Here is a 17,650-nt window from a genome sequence, read left to right as displayed (position 1 = left end):
TTTTTATTCTTTTGATACAGGCACAAGGCACTGTATTGAGAAAGAGCTCTTACAGATTCCTGACTGGTTTTAGATGTTCAGCAGTAATTAGGCAACCAGAAAAGAAAAAGGAAGTAGTGCTCTTCAAAACAGCTTTGTAACATTGCTATCAAGCCTGTCACTCCAAACAAACTCATCCTAAAGTGTGACCCAGTACTTCAAATTCTACTGGGAAAGGATCTTTCAGCAGGATCGCACAACTAACGTTAAGGTTGCACATCCATCTTGTTCCTGATTTTCTAAAAATTCAGATGTCAACCCCAGCAGAAGGAAACATCATGGACACAGATGTTTCGACAACAAATTCTTGCAGCTTTGGAAAAAAGCGGACCATGGTTAAGGTAGTGTTCAGCATGATAAACCCCGGTGATGGCACTGACCTGTGAAACCCAATGTATCATGAAGCTATAAGCCCATGCAAGATCCCAAAGATAACAGCTCCTGGCATCTGTCACTTTGGCATCTTAGTTAAAAATTCACATTTCATGTCTCTACTCCGTGTTCAGTGGTTGCTTTTGCTCCGTCCATGTACAACCACACCCATTATAGCTGGAAAAGGGTGTATAATTTTGTTAAGTGCTGAGACGTCAGCTTTACCTCCATGGGGTTCACAGTGATGGTCAAAGCAGAGTCATCCCAGTCCATCTCATTTTCCTTTCCAGTGTCCTGGTCACGCATCGTTCTCTGATGTGCAGCTCGGATTCGGAACACTCCCAGAATAATCATAAAAACCAGGAAACTGACACAAACTACAATCACGACAGTGGCTGTACTGGGAACAACTGCAATAAGAAAATAGAAAGTTTCTTAGATGATACTGATCAGTAAGTCTTACACAAAGCTAACAGCTAGTCCTCTGTTCCCATCACCTGCAAGAGGGAAATGGTGCTACACAAATACTGTATGTAGCTACACAGAGACAGTTTGTCTAAGGCCACTTCAAAAGTCAGCTGGAGAGTAAGAACTAAAACTTAGTTCCTTAAATATAAACACACCAATGTGATGGACTGACAACACATGGAAAGCAGATTTCACCACACACAGACTCCCCTCTGAAGTGCCTGTTTTTCTTCCTCTCGCATCCTACACCCATGCCAAATCAATATAATTAAACCAGAAAGGACAGATACCACAACTCATCAAAGGAATAATGCTGCAGTTCATTCCTCATACCACTCAGAAGAAATGTGTCTCAGTTCCTCACAGTCCTTTATCTGGGCCTTACAGTCCCCTCAAGACTAGTACACCTCCCATTTTCCAATGTACACACCCCAACAGAAAGCTCTCCTGCTGGCAGGAACAGAAACATCACAGATCTCTACTAACCCACTCCTCTCTGCTTGGACAATGGCAGAACAGGACTGAGTAGCTGCTTAGATTATTAGTCCAACACACTGATTTAAACTCTGGGAAAAACCTCTCTGCAGCAAGGAGCCTCTGGGACATTTTAACATGAGAAAAAAGACCAGCTGAACTTCAGTGACTGAGAATTCTTACCTGAAAATGGATGAGGGTTAGCTAAGTTGTGACCAGAGAGATCAACAAACGTATGATGCACTGGATGAACAAACTGTGGTTGTGCAGCTATGTGATTAGCATGTTCAACTGGGTTAGCTGTGTGGATAACATTCACCTAGGAACAAAAAGAAAATGTTAAATTCCAGAAATGCAACAGTTCACTTCTGAAGAGTTAGAAAGAAAAAGAAAAAAAGGGGGAAAAAAAAAAATTCCCAGAGCAGGCATCCAATTCTCCTTCAACACAGCAATGGCTCATCTCAGGGGACAATCATCCCAGCCAGTAGCTTCTTGTACATTACAATTCCTTGCCACAAAACCCTTCTGTTTCACAGCTCTCAAATCTGTTTTACTTAGTCTGGCAGCGTACAGACACCAGCATTTCAGAATAAAACAGATAAAGCCAATTTAAGATCAAATTTGGTAGCCAGCCATTTTAATCCCAAAATAACAGTATATACAAAGACACATAACACATTAATTACATTTTCTTCATTCTCATCTTTTCTTATTCAGCTGTATATCTTCAGCTAACATCAAAGAAAAAAAATCCATTATTACAGTCAAAGGGTTAAAAAAAATATTCTTTTTGTTTAAAAGTTTAACCCACACTCAGCATAGCTGGCTTTTAGGTACAACTGGAAGCTCATCATTTGCACAGTGTATTTCATGTTTCCTTGCCAAACAAGCAGAGCTAAATATATCCCTCCTGTGCTGGAACACTGTGCTACAGGGTACCTGACCAGCTGCACAACAGGAAGAGAGTACATTTACTGCAGAACAAGGAAAGCATTTCCAGTTGAACAGTTCGGTAAGATCCCAATTCAAGCTCACAGAATTTCCTCAGGAAACGAACCCACATGACTCAATACAAAAATTTATTCTGCAACACAGGAGGCTCCGCAGCCCACCATAACCACCCAACCAGTGGTACATACAATTAACTTCACTATTATTTCTTTGGTCAGCTTTAAAATGTAGAAATTCAAGCTCTTGGCTGAAAGATGCAGCGATATGTGACAGTTCCTCTCAGTGTAAGAAACTTCACATTCCAGCACCTGAAATTTTAGTGTCCTTTATGTTATCTTCTGCTGTATTTCCACATATTTGATATAAGCATACTTAGTAATAATTAACCTGTGCTCTACTCCAGAGGAAATGTAATTTTAGCCTGTCTGTGCTCTTAGGTAAGCCCTTAGTATCAGCGATTTAAGCATCACACAAGCAAAACAGTAAAGGGCCCAGCAAGTTCATTTGCAGAATCCCAGAGTTATTCATGAAGGCCACTCAAGCCTCTGGTAACACTACTCTCACCCATTTGCTAGTTTTTTTACTAAATTAATATGCTGTCTTTCCAATCCAACCTTTTTGCCTCCACGCTTCCAATAGCCATACTATTTCTTCACCTCTGTGCAGGCAGCCTTATTTAAAGCTGAAATGTAGGATTAAGAACACATTTATATATAAAATGCAGCCTGAAATGCACATGTCTACTAATCTTTATTTACAGGACAAAAATCTAAATCAATAATTGATCAATTATCTATCAGTTGAGGCAAAGACTTCCATTCTCCTAGCCATCCATGCTCTAAAATTTCTCAGAGCTACCAGATCAGCTTACATACCTCCACTTTAAACTCATTGCTGACATAGCGCCCATTAAGCTCAGAACAGACTAATTTGAACTTTCTGTCGAAGAGGGAAACGGTGTGCCAGTTCCTGTAGCGTATCAAATGCAAAACTTCTTCGTAACTCGCCATAGTATCAACCCCTGTGGAGAGAAATAAACAAGTAAAACAATTACTTTGCAAAATACTAGTACAACATTATATACTTGACAAACATTACTCTCTTCAAGTAAGTTTTCTTGGCTGACAGGTTTTCAGTTGGTAGAAAAAAGGTAACACCATAAAGACAGACACACACACATGTGGCTTCACTGAAATTCTGTGGATTGATTTTGTGATAAAATCCTAGACCCAGTTAGTCTTTAAAGGGATTCTGGGAGCCTTTCAAATACACTAACATATTCTGAATATAAAATAGAACAGAGTGATGCATGCTCCTAGGCACTGGATTATCTGTGCAAGGAACAAGCCTTTTCCGGGGGAAACTGTACTTCATCTCCACAGTCCAGAGGTAACCTGCAATTTGGGACATAAGAGAACAACAGAAAGGAGGTTCTAGAATGATTTTCTAGTTATTTTCTAGAATCACAGCTTTCCACAAAATAGTTGTGACACCTCTGAGCTTGAAATTCTAGTCAAAAACAAAGTATCTGGAGTAAGGTTTTACAAGTCATCCCTCTAGCACACTGTTGCCGTTATCCTCAGATCCTTCCTACAAAAAGACCAGAAGCAGTAACCCCTACCTGTGATTATCATGCCCAGGTTGGAACTACTCATCTCAATGCCTTTCTGCTGTAATCGTGTCATGTCAATCTCCAGGCTTTCTTGTTCCTGATTTAGTTCCTCTCCCAGCACTGTCACCTCACACGTATCCAGGTTATGCATGATCTCTTCAGATACCAAAGACTCTTGTACTAAAAAGCAGAGAAAAAGCCAAAGAGGTAAGCAGAAACAAAGATGAAGCAGACAAGAGCCCAGGAGCTATAAAATGTCACATGCAAACTCAACTCTTCTTCCAGAACAAATATTAAGATCTGGGCCTGAAGTAAAGAGCAAGTATTCATGAAATAATGATCCAAAAAATACAATGCAAACAAGGGATATTTACAGGAAGATAATGGCCTGGACTTAATACCATTTCCAGGTTAAGTTTTTCTTAGCCCAGAGAAGAGTATCTACACCTTGTCACAAGAGATACAGCTTTTTTTCCCCTGCTAGGTTCTGTATTAGAAGAGAAATCCACATCTCTTTGCAAGAGGAATATCCTGCAACGTGATCACTGAATGGGGTGAGGACAGGTAACAGTCCTAAGCAGAAAAAGATGTTACCTGTGGGATCTTCATCTCCATCTCCCTCTGGCTCCACCTCCCGTGTAATGGTGCTTATTATGCGAAGCTCAGGAAAGAGAGAAACACCCTCAGAACTCTCAAACTCTGAAGCAGAGCGGGCAAAATGGTTGATGCCACTAAGGCTGATTTTCGGTTCCTCTGGCTGCAAGACCATCACGTATCCCTCCACAGAAGGAATGGAGACGCAGGCCTCTTCGTTGAAACATCTGTGAGATACAGAAGCAGTTTTGCGCAGTCAAGGAGGCTACTTGACAGGGAGGCACAATTACTCAGAGTAATTGCTTTATAAATTTTTAAAAAGCTCTGTCTCAGACCCAAGAGTCTTAGATAAATTCATCAACTGTGTTGGAAAGTAAGAATTCCTCACCAAGGGAGCAATCTTACAATTAATTTTTACTTACAGTTAACATTTGGTCCCATTTTCTGTGCTACGACTAACAGCCACAGATAACACCTTTAATGAAGGCTGTAACACTGGAGACATACTCACAGCACACCCTTGAAACAAGGTCCTCCCTACCTTACACACTCCTTACTACATTCTTGAGAAGAAAACGGAGTGCTGGTGCAGAAGACCCCAACTGTGTGATGGTTACATACAGCAAGGCTCCTTTGCTTATGGAACTGAGATACATGAACGTCGTTCTAGGCTGCAGTACCACCGTACAGAGACACCTTATTGCAGCACTAGGACATACTTGACAGCACTGGTGATTTTAAGCCTCCGGATCCCAGGTGTTGGGAACTGGCGGGAGTTCAGATAGGAAATGTGCTGCATGGCCTTATCCACTCTGTCAATGTCATCCCCTTCTAAGGTCAGTGTTGACTGACTTGGGTTCATGTGGATCTGAAATAACAGAAAAAAAAAAAAAGTAAGAATACCCAAACACTAACATGATCTGTTAATTAAACTGAAAGTTCAGCACTGCTTAGTCTGGTAAACACTGGGATACCTAAATCTGTATTCAAAGCAGTAAAGCCATTATTTACTGGCCTTGTAGTACATAGTTTAACTTCCCTATTTGCTTCCTTATTCCAGTCAAATCTATTTTGAGTTTCATTCTTTAAGAAAAAAATCTGGGCACTTATCATAGTTCTGATGTGAAGATTCTAGTGATATGAAGGAGAGACAGCCAACATAAAGGAGAAATTTAGCCCTGTGCACACAACCTCGCTATTAGAAAAAGGCGTGCAAGTTAGTGCCATTCTGCTGCACTGCTTGTTAACAATCTCCTTTATTAGACAACCTGATATAGCTGGTAAAACAGACAGGCTCACAAACGTGGAATTTCTCTTCAAGACTTAAAAGAGAACACAGTAACTTTCATTCTTAAACTCCACTAAGTGATCATCTCTATACAAGAAACATTTCCTAGTTTTCATGGAATTTTAATGCAAAACTTCACAAGAGATTAGTTTGCTTTATTTGAGACACCCCTACTAACTCTGCCAGCAAAACTTGTAACTTTTATCAGCAAAGCAACATAAATGCTGCCCTTTAGTCACAGGCAACTTTACCTTCACGCCTTTGCCAACACCATCAGCCATTTGCAAATCCAGTCCCTCTTTGCAAGTATACAGGCAATCTATCACCTTCTTGTTTTCCAGTTTACCAGAACGAATCATCAAACCTGCCAGATTGCCTCGGAAAAACTGAGCCATGTGGAGTTCACCACCTTCACAAAGGGAGGAAGGAAAAATCTTTATATGTTTTCATTCTTTTCACTTTTTTTTTTTTCTTTTGTAAAAGAACAAATATGCCTTCTGGTACCACAAAGTATTATACACATGCAGGTTAGTTTTTATCCATTCTGGGTGTTAACCTTGTGATTATGTTCAAGCATAAAGAAAAAAATTAAACAGTTCACCATGCATATGGCCTTCGAAACAGGCGTGGCCATCTCGAACTGTGAAACTAAGGCGAGTACTTCCGTAACAAACATCTCAACAGAAATCGCCCGTACAGCGAGGTGGTGTTCTTCCGAAATTAAAGACGGAACCAGTGAGATGAACTATGAAACCTGAATCTTCACGTTGAGGTAACGCCTCCTACTAGTTGGATTCTCTACACAGTGGGCAATGGCCATCAGGACAGAAGACGGCAGTGTCCTTCCTCTAGATGTTAGAGGCTCTCTTCACGCTCAAAGGATAGACAAGAACTTCACAAAGTGATTCAGTTCATTCTGAAAAAGGTGTCTAAGAGTTAGCTGCTCCTCTCCAAAGGTGCCACCTTCTCTGTGTGGACTCAAGCGAGCAGTTTAAACTCAGGTAACTCATTTTTAGGTATCTGAGTTAAGTCTGATGAACTGCAACCCAATAAGCCCCTTATTGCTTACATTTTTTTGAAAATGACATCACAATGATCCCCTAGTCCGTATCTTGCTAAATAACAGGGGCCACAGAACATCACCTGGAAATTTGTATTTCAAGGTTAAAACTTACTAAGCTACTAGATTTTTAGAAAGATGCTTAACCTTGTCTCAAAGACTCTAGTAAAATTTTCAATAGTGAATTGTCCTGTTACAAATTAAGTAATTTTCAGTTCAGATTTGTACAGCTGCAACTTCTAGCCCCTGGATTCTGTTACCTCCTTGCCAAATTAAAATATGATGCACTGCTAGAAACCTCTTGTCCATTACATCTAAACCATTCCAGGAATTCTTAAACTTTACAGGAGTACATATCTTAAAATCAGTGTATATTTCTAAAAGCGTATTCAAGTGTCTCAAGACACAAAATCCATCAAACTATCATTAAAAATTTCTAAGAAAATAAAACCCTGTAGCCAACCTGAAATACCTGGTAGCCAAAGCTTTTGTGCCCGTTCACTGTAATTAGAACTTTACATCAGTTTCTAATCAACTAAGTATCCATTGTAAATTACAGGTCTGTTTTCGAGTTATATGCAGGCAACCTCATCTAAGGATGAAATCGGTCTTGCTTTGAGTGGGGAGCAGAGCTATCTGACTTCCAGAGGTGCTTCCCAACCTACTGAGTAATTCTATGATACACACACATACCTACATACATATATTTATATAGGATGAGGTGCATTTATGTTTTAAAAAAAATGGATGAGTAGATTATAGCTGATATTTTACATCAGCAACTTATTTTACACCACTTCACTGCAATCACAATGGTTGCAGATGTACATGGATGTGCACTTGGGTGCAATCAAAAAAAAACAAACAGAAAAGAAAAAAAAAATCAGCTGATGAAGCTCTGCAAATAGAAGCACAATGAAGAAACAAGCCTAGGAGAGGATTATGTGAAGGTCAATGGCCCGAATGCAATGCCTGCATTTCATGCTGTGTGTGAGATGAAGCAATGTCTTGGCTTAAAAACAAAATAAAACAGTAGGGAAAAAACTCCAGCAACCTGCAGAGGTCTCAGGCACAGTTTCATTGTCATTTTCATTTCCTGTATATTCTGTAGGAAAGCAAGACAAAGAGTAGGACAACAGGGAAAGGACCAGTAGTTACAATTTGGCAAACTGTCGTATCACAGAAAATACACATCCCCCAAAAAGTCTGCTTAAACTCGACCCAGCTTCTCAAGGATTGCGAGTTCTTTGAAACACTGATGGCTGCAATAGAGGGAAGAAGCATCACTACGTTGTTACAAGAACATAACCTCCATGACAAGACGACCTGAAGAGCCCCCCACACAAGCTGCAGTGAAAAGCCACACTGGAGAAGACTTCAGCCACAGATACCCAATCTCACACGAACCACCAGTGTTAATGATAATAACCACCAGGTCCATCAACTGGCTCCATGTATGTCCTCCTCTCCCAACTAATAAAGGGGAAAATTAAGGTGAGATCCAGCCTATATCAGCAAATCACCAAAAGGTATTAAATGCTGATCAAAAGGAGCCATTACCAACACAGATTTTTTTCATCGTAATAATCCTATCATATGTATTAAGCAGGCTATTTATCAGAGGGAAGTGTTTGAGGAGGACAGCACTAAAAATGAAGAACAGCTTTTAATCTTTTAAAAGAAATGTTGAAAGAACTTTTTCAAAAGCATAAAAACTCTCTCTTCTTAGAGGTGAGCTGTACATGTAACTTAAAGCAGCCTGATTTATTTTAAAATCTTGCTAAGACAAAGAGGATGGCCTTAAGCACAAACTTTGTTCCTTTGGCATGCTTTTTCCCCCTGTGTTCCAATTCCCCAAAACCCAGGCTTTTGGTGGAATTTTGACAAGGTAGCACCTCAAGTTCTTGTATTCCAGACTTCAAATGCTCCTATTTCAGTCTGCTGTCATTAAAAGAAAATTCATGCCCGAAGAAATTAAATAATTAGGTAATGGTGCCAATATGAAGAGCACAGGAGCTTTGAAACTAAACGTATATGCTTTTGTTAGGATGCGGAACATATATGGAAGCCATTACACAATCCATCCACTTAGCTGGAACAGAGATTCCAAGCTCCAGTTTCTTGAATACCAGCCACTATAGCTTCCCTTTGAGCTAGAAGAGATAGTTGGAAAGTCACAACAGAATGAGATGAATTATGAAGAAAATAATTGACTTAAAGGAAGGGACAACAGAATGAGTTTAGCACTGACATAACAATACTGAAAGACAGTGAACTTGTCACAAAACAGTAAATTTGATGGAGAGGATATTTTGATAATTTAACTTTCATTCACACTTCAAAGCCTTAAAACTTAAAGAGAAAAGAGACATTATAAGACATTATGATAAATGACATGATTAAAATGTTTCAAAGCTTTCCATTTGCCATTCATTCACAAGCTACTTCTATGCATTGTTGCATACTGCAACTATAGCCTATATTCTGAACTACAGCAAAATATGAATTATTTAACACTGTTTTATCTCTGACCAAAAAGATCAGCTTTATACCAGCTAGGGTGTAAATTGGCTAGCAAACATTTCCATTCAGGACTGTGAAGCAAGAACTTTGGTACAATAATCTCTGGTCATCAGCCTCTATGTTCACATGCATTCTTCTCCTTTTTCTCTAGCTTTGAAGAGTAAGTTTCACAAATATTAAAGCACATGAATCAGCATTTTACAGCTTGCAGAATACTATGTTTTAAGCCATAGTCTGCACATAATAAAGCAGATGCTTTCTATGTTTATTTTTGTAAGCAGAAATGGTAAAATATCCAAGAGACAGCATCACTGTGTTGCTTAGCTGAACTGTCTGCTGGTCATGCTTCCATTTATGAGAACACTTTTTCTACAACATGCTTTTCAACCTACATGAAATTAAATGTCCTGAAATTTAATCTGAATAAGTAATCTGAAGTGTATGATGTACTCTTACAAATATTATGAAATATAAGCTGTCTATATTCCCATGGTTACCACAAAAATCACTTTGATAGAATGCTGCTAAGTGAGCAGCTTCGTATTTCATACGCACCTGTGGCCAACGAGCAAAAGAAAAAAAAGTCATGGCAAAAAATGACTAAAAGAGGAAATATGTGATACTAGCTAGGAGCAAAAATAATCTGCAGAAGACAAAACAAATCATCTTTCATGCACTAAAAAGATTTTCTGTGTACTTCTAGGCTAACCAAAAGATTTCATTAAACAAAAAGTTAATTAAAAGTATTAACAACTGCGAACAGTTACCTTGCCAACATGCTCCAACTACCAGCTGCGTTTCTATCTTTGAAGGATGAAGTGGGTAATCTTCAGTCACTGGGAAAGGATCATATGAAACACCGTCTACATAAAGAGTTACTGCAGGAAATTCAACATTGAGGACATAATGATGCCACTCTTTGTCACACACCTGAGTAAAGACAGTTTGAAAAATTACACTTTAATATTTTTTTTAAATTACAGTTGAATAACCAATCTGATGCACGTTTTGCAGATACATCATGTAGACACACTGACAACCTCCAAGCCCATACAGACATACTTTATGTTTCACATACATGGCATGCATTTGAAAAAAATCAAACCAACTGTCAAACATTTATAGTCAGTTTCTTTTCTTTGTCAATATAGGAAGCTGCATGTATTTCCATTCTTTTAATTTTTATAATATCTAGTAACACTTTTCAATCAAAAAAATACTTATCTACACACAAGCATGTTCTGAAATACTGTTATAATACAACAGTACTTGACAAAGGACTTGCATTTGCTGAGAGGGACTGTTCAGAGAAAAACATAAACCTTTTTGAATAGAAAAAAGCCTTTCCATGACAGAATTGTTTATAGTGAAAGCTGATCAGTTTTTGGAAAGTAATAATCTTCCCACAAGGACACATATGGGCATTTTACCATTAAAACAGTATTCATTGCCCTGCCCAGAAAACAGGATATAGTTAGGTTTGTTAGAAATAACTCACTGTTTAGGTACCTGGCAAACCAGCCCTGTAATAGTAATCTACAGGAACTAAAGGAACCCTTATAAATTTACAGATACAGGGTTATTTTATCACTCAAATCCAGAGGGCTGGAAAAGCACACAAAATATTTAGGCCCTTCTGTCTCACTCTTCATGATCATAAACATAATGAATTCATAGAAAGAAGTTCTGCAGATCAAAGTAAAGATTTGTTATTACAGCCTTCACTTTCAAATCTAAAGTAATGAAAAATACATGACTGAAAGAATACAGACAGACAACTTCTCTCTAAACAAGAAGCAGAAACTACCTGCATTCCTCAGAGGCCTATCAACTCTATTTTTGAGGAGTAAAATCTAATTAAGAAAACTGATTTGTAGCTCCTGCTTGCCATGTGTAAACAGTCACAAATTTTATTTCAGTGTGAAAAAGGATTAAGAAGACAAGTTCTTCTGTTATCCTATTAACATTCTGATCTGCAAAAATGCTGCATGCTCAGAAGAATTTTAATGCTATAAACAAACTGGAATATTTCTTGTTTTCTCACAGGCATTACCTTATCGCGTGTTTAGTGAGGATAACTGACATGGCAGATAAAAGACTGACCTCGTATTTTCACATATAAATCCACACTTTACTACCTTTCAGGACAATGACTAGTACTTTATTTCATGAGCATCCCACTGGGTTTAATAAAGCCACTGAAGCAGTATTTTATATTCAAGATGAAAGGTTATAGCCGAATCTCCCTCTGACACTTCATCACTAATAAAATAAGTATTGCTGGGTTCTATAAAACATGACATCAGGAGTCCGGAGTAGCAAAAAGTATTACTAATAATTATCCTGTCAGGGAGTTTAGTCTCCAATGGTTTTCACTGCATTCTAACATCCAACTGTCCTTCCAAACTTACTTGATTTAGTTTCCAGTGAAATTCAGCAGGTTTGTACGTTTTTCCCTCTGAAGGATCTTGGCGGAAGAGGAAAACAAGTCGGCAGTTGTGTACGTAGAGCGTGTAGTGGTGTCGGTTCATATCTGCACAAGAGTTTTAATTAACATTATTATTTTCTGTAAACCTTAGGAACTCTACAAAATTCACCTGTTCTGTAATTTCACACATAAATCCCCAAGTAACTGATAGGAAGAAACAAACGTAGAAGTAAATCAGGCATGTTAAGAGGAATGAGAAACATTTCTAACAGTAGTCAGGGCAAACATTCTTGACCAACCCATGAGTCATACACTGTACAATACATAGACATGTCCATCTCCAAATCCAATCTAAACCAAGGCACACGACTGAAGACTCACAGAGATAAACCTGTCAGCAGGAGAAAAAAAAAGAAAAAAGCTCTATTTGCAAATAGAAGAGATTTTTTGTTACAAATTAGTAGCTTCTACCGCATCTAATTGCTGTTTTGGAACGTGTACACAGGATGGCAGGTGGACATGCTTTCCTAAGAGAAAACTACATAGTCATCGCTCTAAAGGATTTAACATTTAAAATAAATATAAACATGAGATGCTAGATAAACAGGTAAGAATAAGGAAAATAAACATTTTAACTATGTCATCCATTCCATGGCATGGATGAGCCAAGAAAAGAGGGAATTAAAAAAATACCAAAATCACGTCAATTCTTCAGCCTGACAGCACTGGATCTGGCTGTATTGTTCCAGTGCAATATATGCTAAATCACCTTCTTCCCAACAAAACCTAGTTCCAGTCTTTCAGCACTGCACAATGTACCATTGAAATGAAGGTCAATGATATTTATGCTACCAGAAACGATCTGTCGCAAAAATCGTATAGTTAGGTCAAACTAAGGGATAAAAAAAGAAAAACTTGTTTTGAAAATCTGCTTCCCATGAACTTTAAAACAGGAAAAGCTGTATTTAAATTCGCCTTTTTTCTCCAGGTCACTTAGAATCATATAATGGTTTGGGTTGGAAGGGACCTCAAGGATCAGCTAGTTCCAACCCCCCTGCCATGGGCAGGGACACCCTCCACTACACCAGGTTGCCCAAAGCCTCATCCAACCTGGCCTTGAACACTTCCAGGGATGGGGCATCTACAACTTCTCTAGGCAACCTGTGCCAATGCCTCACCACCCTCTGTGTGAAAAATTTCTTCCTTAGATCTAATCTAAATCTCCCCGTTTTCAGTGTAAAGCCATTGCCCCGTGTCCTATCACTACACGCCCTTGTAAAAAGTCCCTCTCCAGCTTTCCTGTAGGCCCCCTTTAAGTACTGGAAGGCTACACCTGCTTCCATCAATCCAAAGGTTTGGGTTTTGATTCACAGGAATGGGTAAAGCTAGGGAAAAGCAGGAGAATATTTGTACCTGGTTCTAAACAAAAATCACTTTTCTGCTGTTCAAATAAATGCTTTTAGGACATTACAAATACTGTTAAATCTTTCTTATTTTCAAATAAAATTTAACTAAGTTAAGACTGAGGGCTGCTGTGTTTGCTCTACATTCAGCATAGTTTCCTCTAAAAAACCTAGCAGCGTTTTTAAAAAAGCATCTGATACACTGAACGAATCCACCGTTCCAGCTAACAAAGACAAGAATTATTTTACCCCCATTAGAGAGCAATTACAGAAACAGGGCTATCAGATTTCCTCTTTATTAATAGCATCTTCAAAATGATTGTGCCTGTAGCATTCACAAACACTGAAATTATGCACAGGGTGGAAAAAAACTTCATCAGTGGAGAAAGAGAAATTATGTCCTCCTAGGAAAACAGATACAGTAGCAAATGCTGTCACTAAAACCAAAATATGTATCTTAATGATTTCAGGCAGCATCACGAGTAAGGCTATCTTTGGAGACATGAAATCAAGATTGTATTGCCAGAATAAGTCATCTACCGTGGCAAAAAGAAACAAATAATATAATTTGAAATAGAATTAGAAACAAAGTCTGCCTAATCTGAAGCTGGATAATCTAAGGCCACGCATCGGTAAGTAAGCACAATGAAGAGCAACTTTACACTCCCTTTCACTCCCACGAAAAACATAACCTTGAGAAAAAACTTAATGTTCTCACATATGCTGCCACAGCATAGAAACCGAACAAAACCCAGCAAGGAGACTGTTTATATCTGAAGTATTGACAAACCTGTCTTGTCTGAATTGCACAGAATTGTCTCTTTCTCTTTGGTTCCAGGCCCATGCCTCATCCACACTGAGATCATGAAGGGCTCTTTCAGATTGACTGTGACAACACCATCCGGAATCTTCACAGCTTGCGTGCCGTTGAATTCGAAGACTTGGTCACTGTCATGACCATTGTCAGTGGGAAGTCCTATCGTCCAGTTAGCAGCACTACTCGGAGGGGGAAGTAGCTCAGTTGTGCCAGAAGCAGCACCTACAGTAAAAACACTCAAATGAAAAAAGGTAGAAACTAAAAAGACCACCGCTAGTTTCAAATCAAACAGTTTTTCTGAGCACTAATTATTCAGCGCCAACGGTCAGGATTACGCACTACCCCCACCTGTCAGGCAATTCTCCTTTGAAATAATGTGGCACTAGTAACAGGCATCTAATATCACGATGACTTCCACGAACTTAACTTCAGGGTAGACAACTGATCTCATTGAAGTGGTTTTGCTTGCTGTCCCTACAGCTGTAGAACCTTATTTTCCCTCTATTTCAGGAACCATTTTACATTAATAGCACTCATCCCTCAGGCCCAAGAACACGAGGCCTTTCTCTTGACACTATACTAATTGTAAGACTGATATCCATCCAGTTGAGAGGGCTGCATGAGCATCCCCTCCCAGATCACTCTAACAATATCATGGTCAGGAGCAATGATACCCAGCAGGTACTCGGCTTGCTGTTTTTTCCCCTCTTAAGCCTAAATCATTACCATCAAAGTGACCTCATCAGGCAATAGCTTAGGAATTGCCTGGGTCTCTAGGGTTACACCGTACTCACATGCTCAACTAACGTCAACTGAGACATAAATCATCAGTGATAATTTGTCCTGTAATCTCAATTCTTCCATATTGGCTACAAAGGATTCATAAATTTTTCGTAAGACCTTTAACTGCAGCGTACATGGATGCCAAAGTGCCTTTTATTTCTAGGGCAAGCACGGTATAAATTTAACCAATGCAAGTAAACTGTTTTTCCTAAACCACACTTTCCCAGTTTTCTCGTCTACTTTTCCACCATGCATTTCTTACATCCCATCCTTCACATCCATCATGCCTCAGAAAAACACAGAGGTTTTAATGGCTATAACCCTTCCATGTATGTAACATCCTTTCAGCTCCTGAACATCAATCTTATGTGAGGGAAATTATTAGTCTATATAAGCCAACGGAGAGGCAAAAGAAAGATTACTTGCTGCATTTGAGAATTACTTTAAAAGCCACCTTCAGACAACTTCATGCTTTTTATTGCCTGGTAGGAAGAAAGCTGGAGGAAACTACATACAAATGAAGACCATGCTTATTCCTTGACTTGTGGTGTAACATGATATTCAAAGGAAAACTAATAAGGAAGAGAGAGCACTTTATTTTAACAAAAGCAGTCTTACCACAGAGCCTATGAATGGACTTCTCAGAGTAGGTGTCTCGATCACAGCCTTTACCAATATGGTTGGTTTCTAGTTCAACTGTTGCTTGAATTGAGGTTATTGGCTCATCACATGTCTCCAAACGCATGCCAGGGAAGAGAGCTAATGATCCAGTACCAGGCTCATATTCTATTCTTTTGCTCCAACCTGCGTATTTACCCAAATAAACAATATTAATTATCTCTCATGTTCAGCTGAAGGTATTGGCCAATGCTAAAAGCAGATAGGAAGGAGATCGAACTAACCTTGCCAGCCAGGCTTGCATGTAGGCTTAATGCTAATTTTAACCAACACATCCTCAGCAGCTCTCTTCTTCCCACAGTCATATGCTGTTACTGTCAGTTTATACTGATGTTCTTTACCATAGTTTAACTTTTCTGTGTTTTTTATATAACCTGACATACACACACAAAAAAAGCAATAATCAGACGTCAGTATCTACTCATTTCTCAGGGTCATTGCTGCATTAAACGCATCCAGGTACCATCTATGTACTTCACACAGGTACCAAGACTTTAACAGACACACCTGCAAATGTGCCCTACACTGTTTGAGCTTTCAATGCCAGACATGAGGCCCAGATCCTTAAAAATTACATAAATCCAGAGATGAGCACACATACACAGAACAGCAGGGATACACTCATTGGGCTCTTAACAGTGTATTATGTTACTCAAAAGGAAACTGTTTATATGTGGTAGCTGATACACAAATTGTTTGACACCTGCCAGGATTCTCTAACCTTTTTAAACTTGCACACCCATGAAAATCATATATTGGTGACGTAGATCCCCCACCAAAGCCCACTAGAAACTGTCTCGCTTTGCTTAATCAGCTTGCTTGAACCCCTAGAAGCAGTCTATAGATTCTGAAGGGCCCACAGATCACCAGTGGAAAGGAAATGACCTAAACAAAATTACTATACTTCAAAACCAATAACCATGATACTGTCATCTCCACAGCTACATAGGAGCATCTCAAATGAGAAAAGCACACACATGGAATCCTGCTTTTGAAAGTTATCCTAATACGGAATAGAAAACTACAGGAAAAAAAAAAAGCACCTACTAAGAGCTGGTTTAAAACATAACACAGCTACCCTATTTCCTTTATTCTGAAAAGCATTTTACAAGAAACGACACACATGCAACACACCATCTGCTCCTTACATGAGTAGATAGCACATGGTATTGGCACTGAAAGACATTTCCCTTTCCATGATCAATTCAAACTGCTGAAGTGAACACCTCCATTTAACTATGCTGTAGGAAAGGGTTAAAACAAGGCTGCTGTAGTTTTATGCTGACCAGTCTGAAGTCCTGTTCTTAGGGTGGCAAATGATAGTAATTCCCACTCCATCTCACATCACTCTTACCGTCTTTGTCAATAGCAAAAGGTACATCCGGAGTCACGATTTCGTAGCTGCAAATCTGGCTGAACTGAGGAGAACAATCCGCATCCACCGCTTCCACTTTCAGGATGTTGTCGTACCTCTTCCCTTCAATAACTGTTGCCTTGTAGGACTTCTCTTTGAACACAGGAGCATACTCATTAACATCGTTCACCTGAATATGTACTGTGGCTCTGGAAATAAAACAGAAAGGTCAGCCTCCTATATATTGCAAAACTCCCACTGATGTAAGAAATCTGATAAAACAGCTTTTGGATGAAGCTATCCTTTGGAATTTAAGCTCCCTGAAAGAAATGACCAATGACTAACAAAATTCACAATCTCAACTACTCTGACTAGGAAAGCAGTGAATGTTTTTCCAGCATGTTGCTACATAATTCAATGCAGTTTTAGGTTATTGCTTACTATTGCTGTTTATCTGCAAATAAAATTCAAACCTTTGTATTGCCACTATTAAATTGCCGTCATTTTAGAGAAATACAACAAAATACAACTGTGACAAAATAGGCTTCTACTTGTGTTAAAACAGTACGATCCTTCTAGTTCTTTCCTGCTGTCAGAGTATTTGATATAAACACCCAATCTTCATTTCAGGTGAAGAAGAATGACAGTTAAGACTGGTCTTAGACGAAGTGCTCGGTCAAGTGCATTTGATTAGCTTTCTTCTGGTAATAAAGTACTGAGCTGTGTCAGTCAGTGAAAATCGGCTTATTTACTGGACACAGGAATGAGAGATCCAGCAATTTAAATGGAAGAATCACAGAACTGGA

General features: G+C 39.0%; 1 protein-coding gene across 1 annotated transcript in view; it reads right to left on the bottom strand.

The window, feature by feature from the left end:
- Positions 1-17,650, bottom strand: part of CLSTN1 (calsyntenin 1) — a 43,977-nt gene that overhangs the window by 7,086 nt on the left and 19,241 nt on the right. Inside the window, exons 5-18 of the mRNA XM_086625847.1 lie at positions 16,845-17,053; positions 15,715-15,864; positions 15,431-15,616; positions 14,003-14,251; positions 11,793-11,914; positions 10,149-10,311; positions 7,913-7,963; positions 6,050-6,207; positions 5,230-5,378; positions 4,511-4,737; positions 3,926-4,096; positions 3,180-3,325; positions 1,537-1,672; positions 637-821 (exon numbers count right to left, since the gene is read on the bottom strand). Of these exons, the coding sequence (XP_086481973.1) occupies positions 637-821; positions 1,537-1,672; positions 3,180-3,325; positions 3,926-4,096; positions 4,511-4,737; positions 5,230-5,378; positions 6,050-6,207; positions 7,913-7,963; positions 10,149-10,311; positions 11,793-11,914; positions 14,003-14,251; positions 15,431-15,616; positions 15,715-15,864; positions 16,845-17,053 (2,302 nt within the window). The remainder of the gene's footprint in view (positions 1-636; positions 822-1,536; positions 1,673-3,179; positions 3,326-3,925; positions 4,097-4,510; positions 4,738-5,229; positions 5,379-6,049; positions 6,208-7,912; positions 7,964-10,148; positions 10,312-11,792; positions 11,915-14,002; positions 14,252-15,430; positions 15,617-15,714; positions 15,865-16,844; positions 17,054-17,650) is intronic.

The sequence above is a fragment of the Tauraco erythrolophus genome, chromosome 23, assembly GCF_009769465.1.
Source record: "Tauraco erythrolophus isolate bTauEry1 chromosome 23, bTauEry1.pri, whole genome shotgun sequence".
In the NCBI taxonomy this organism is placed as follows: Eukaryota; Metazoa; Chordata; class Aves; order Musophagiformes; family Musophagidae; genus Tauraco; species Tauraco erythrolophus.
Note: the sequence above shows the minus strand (reverse complement) of the source record. Positions and strands in the feature narration are given on the sequence as shown.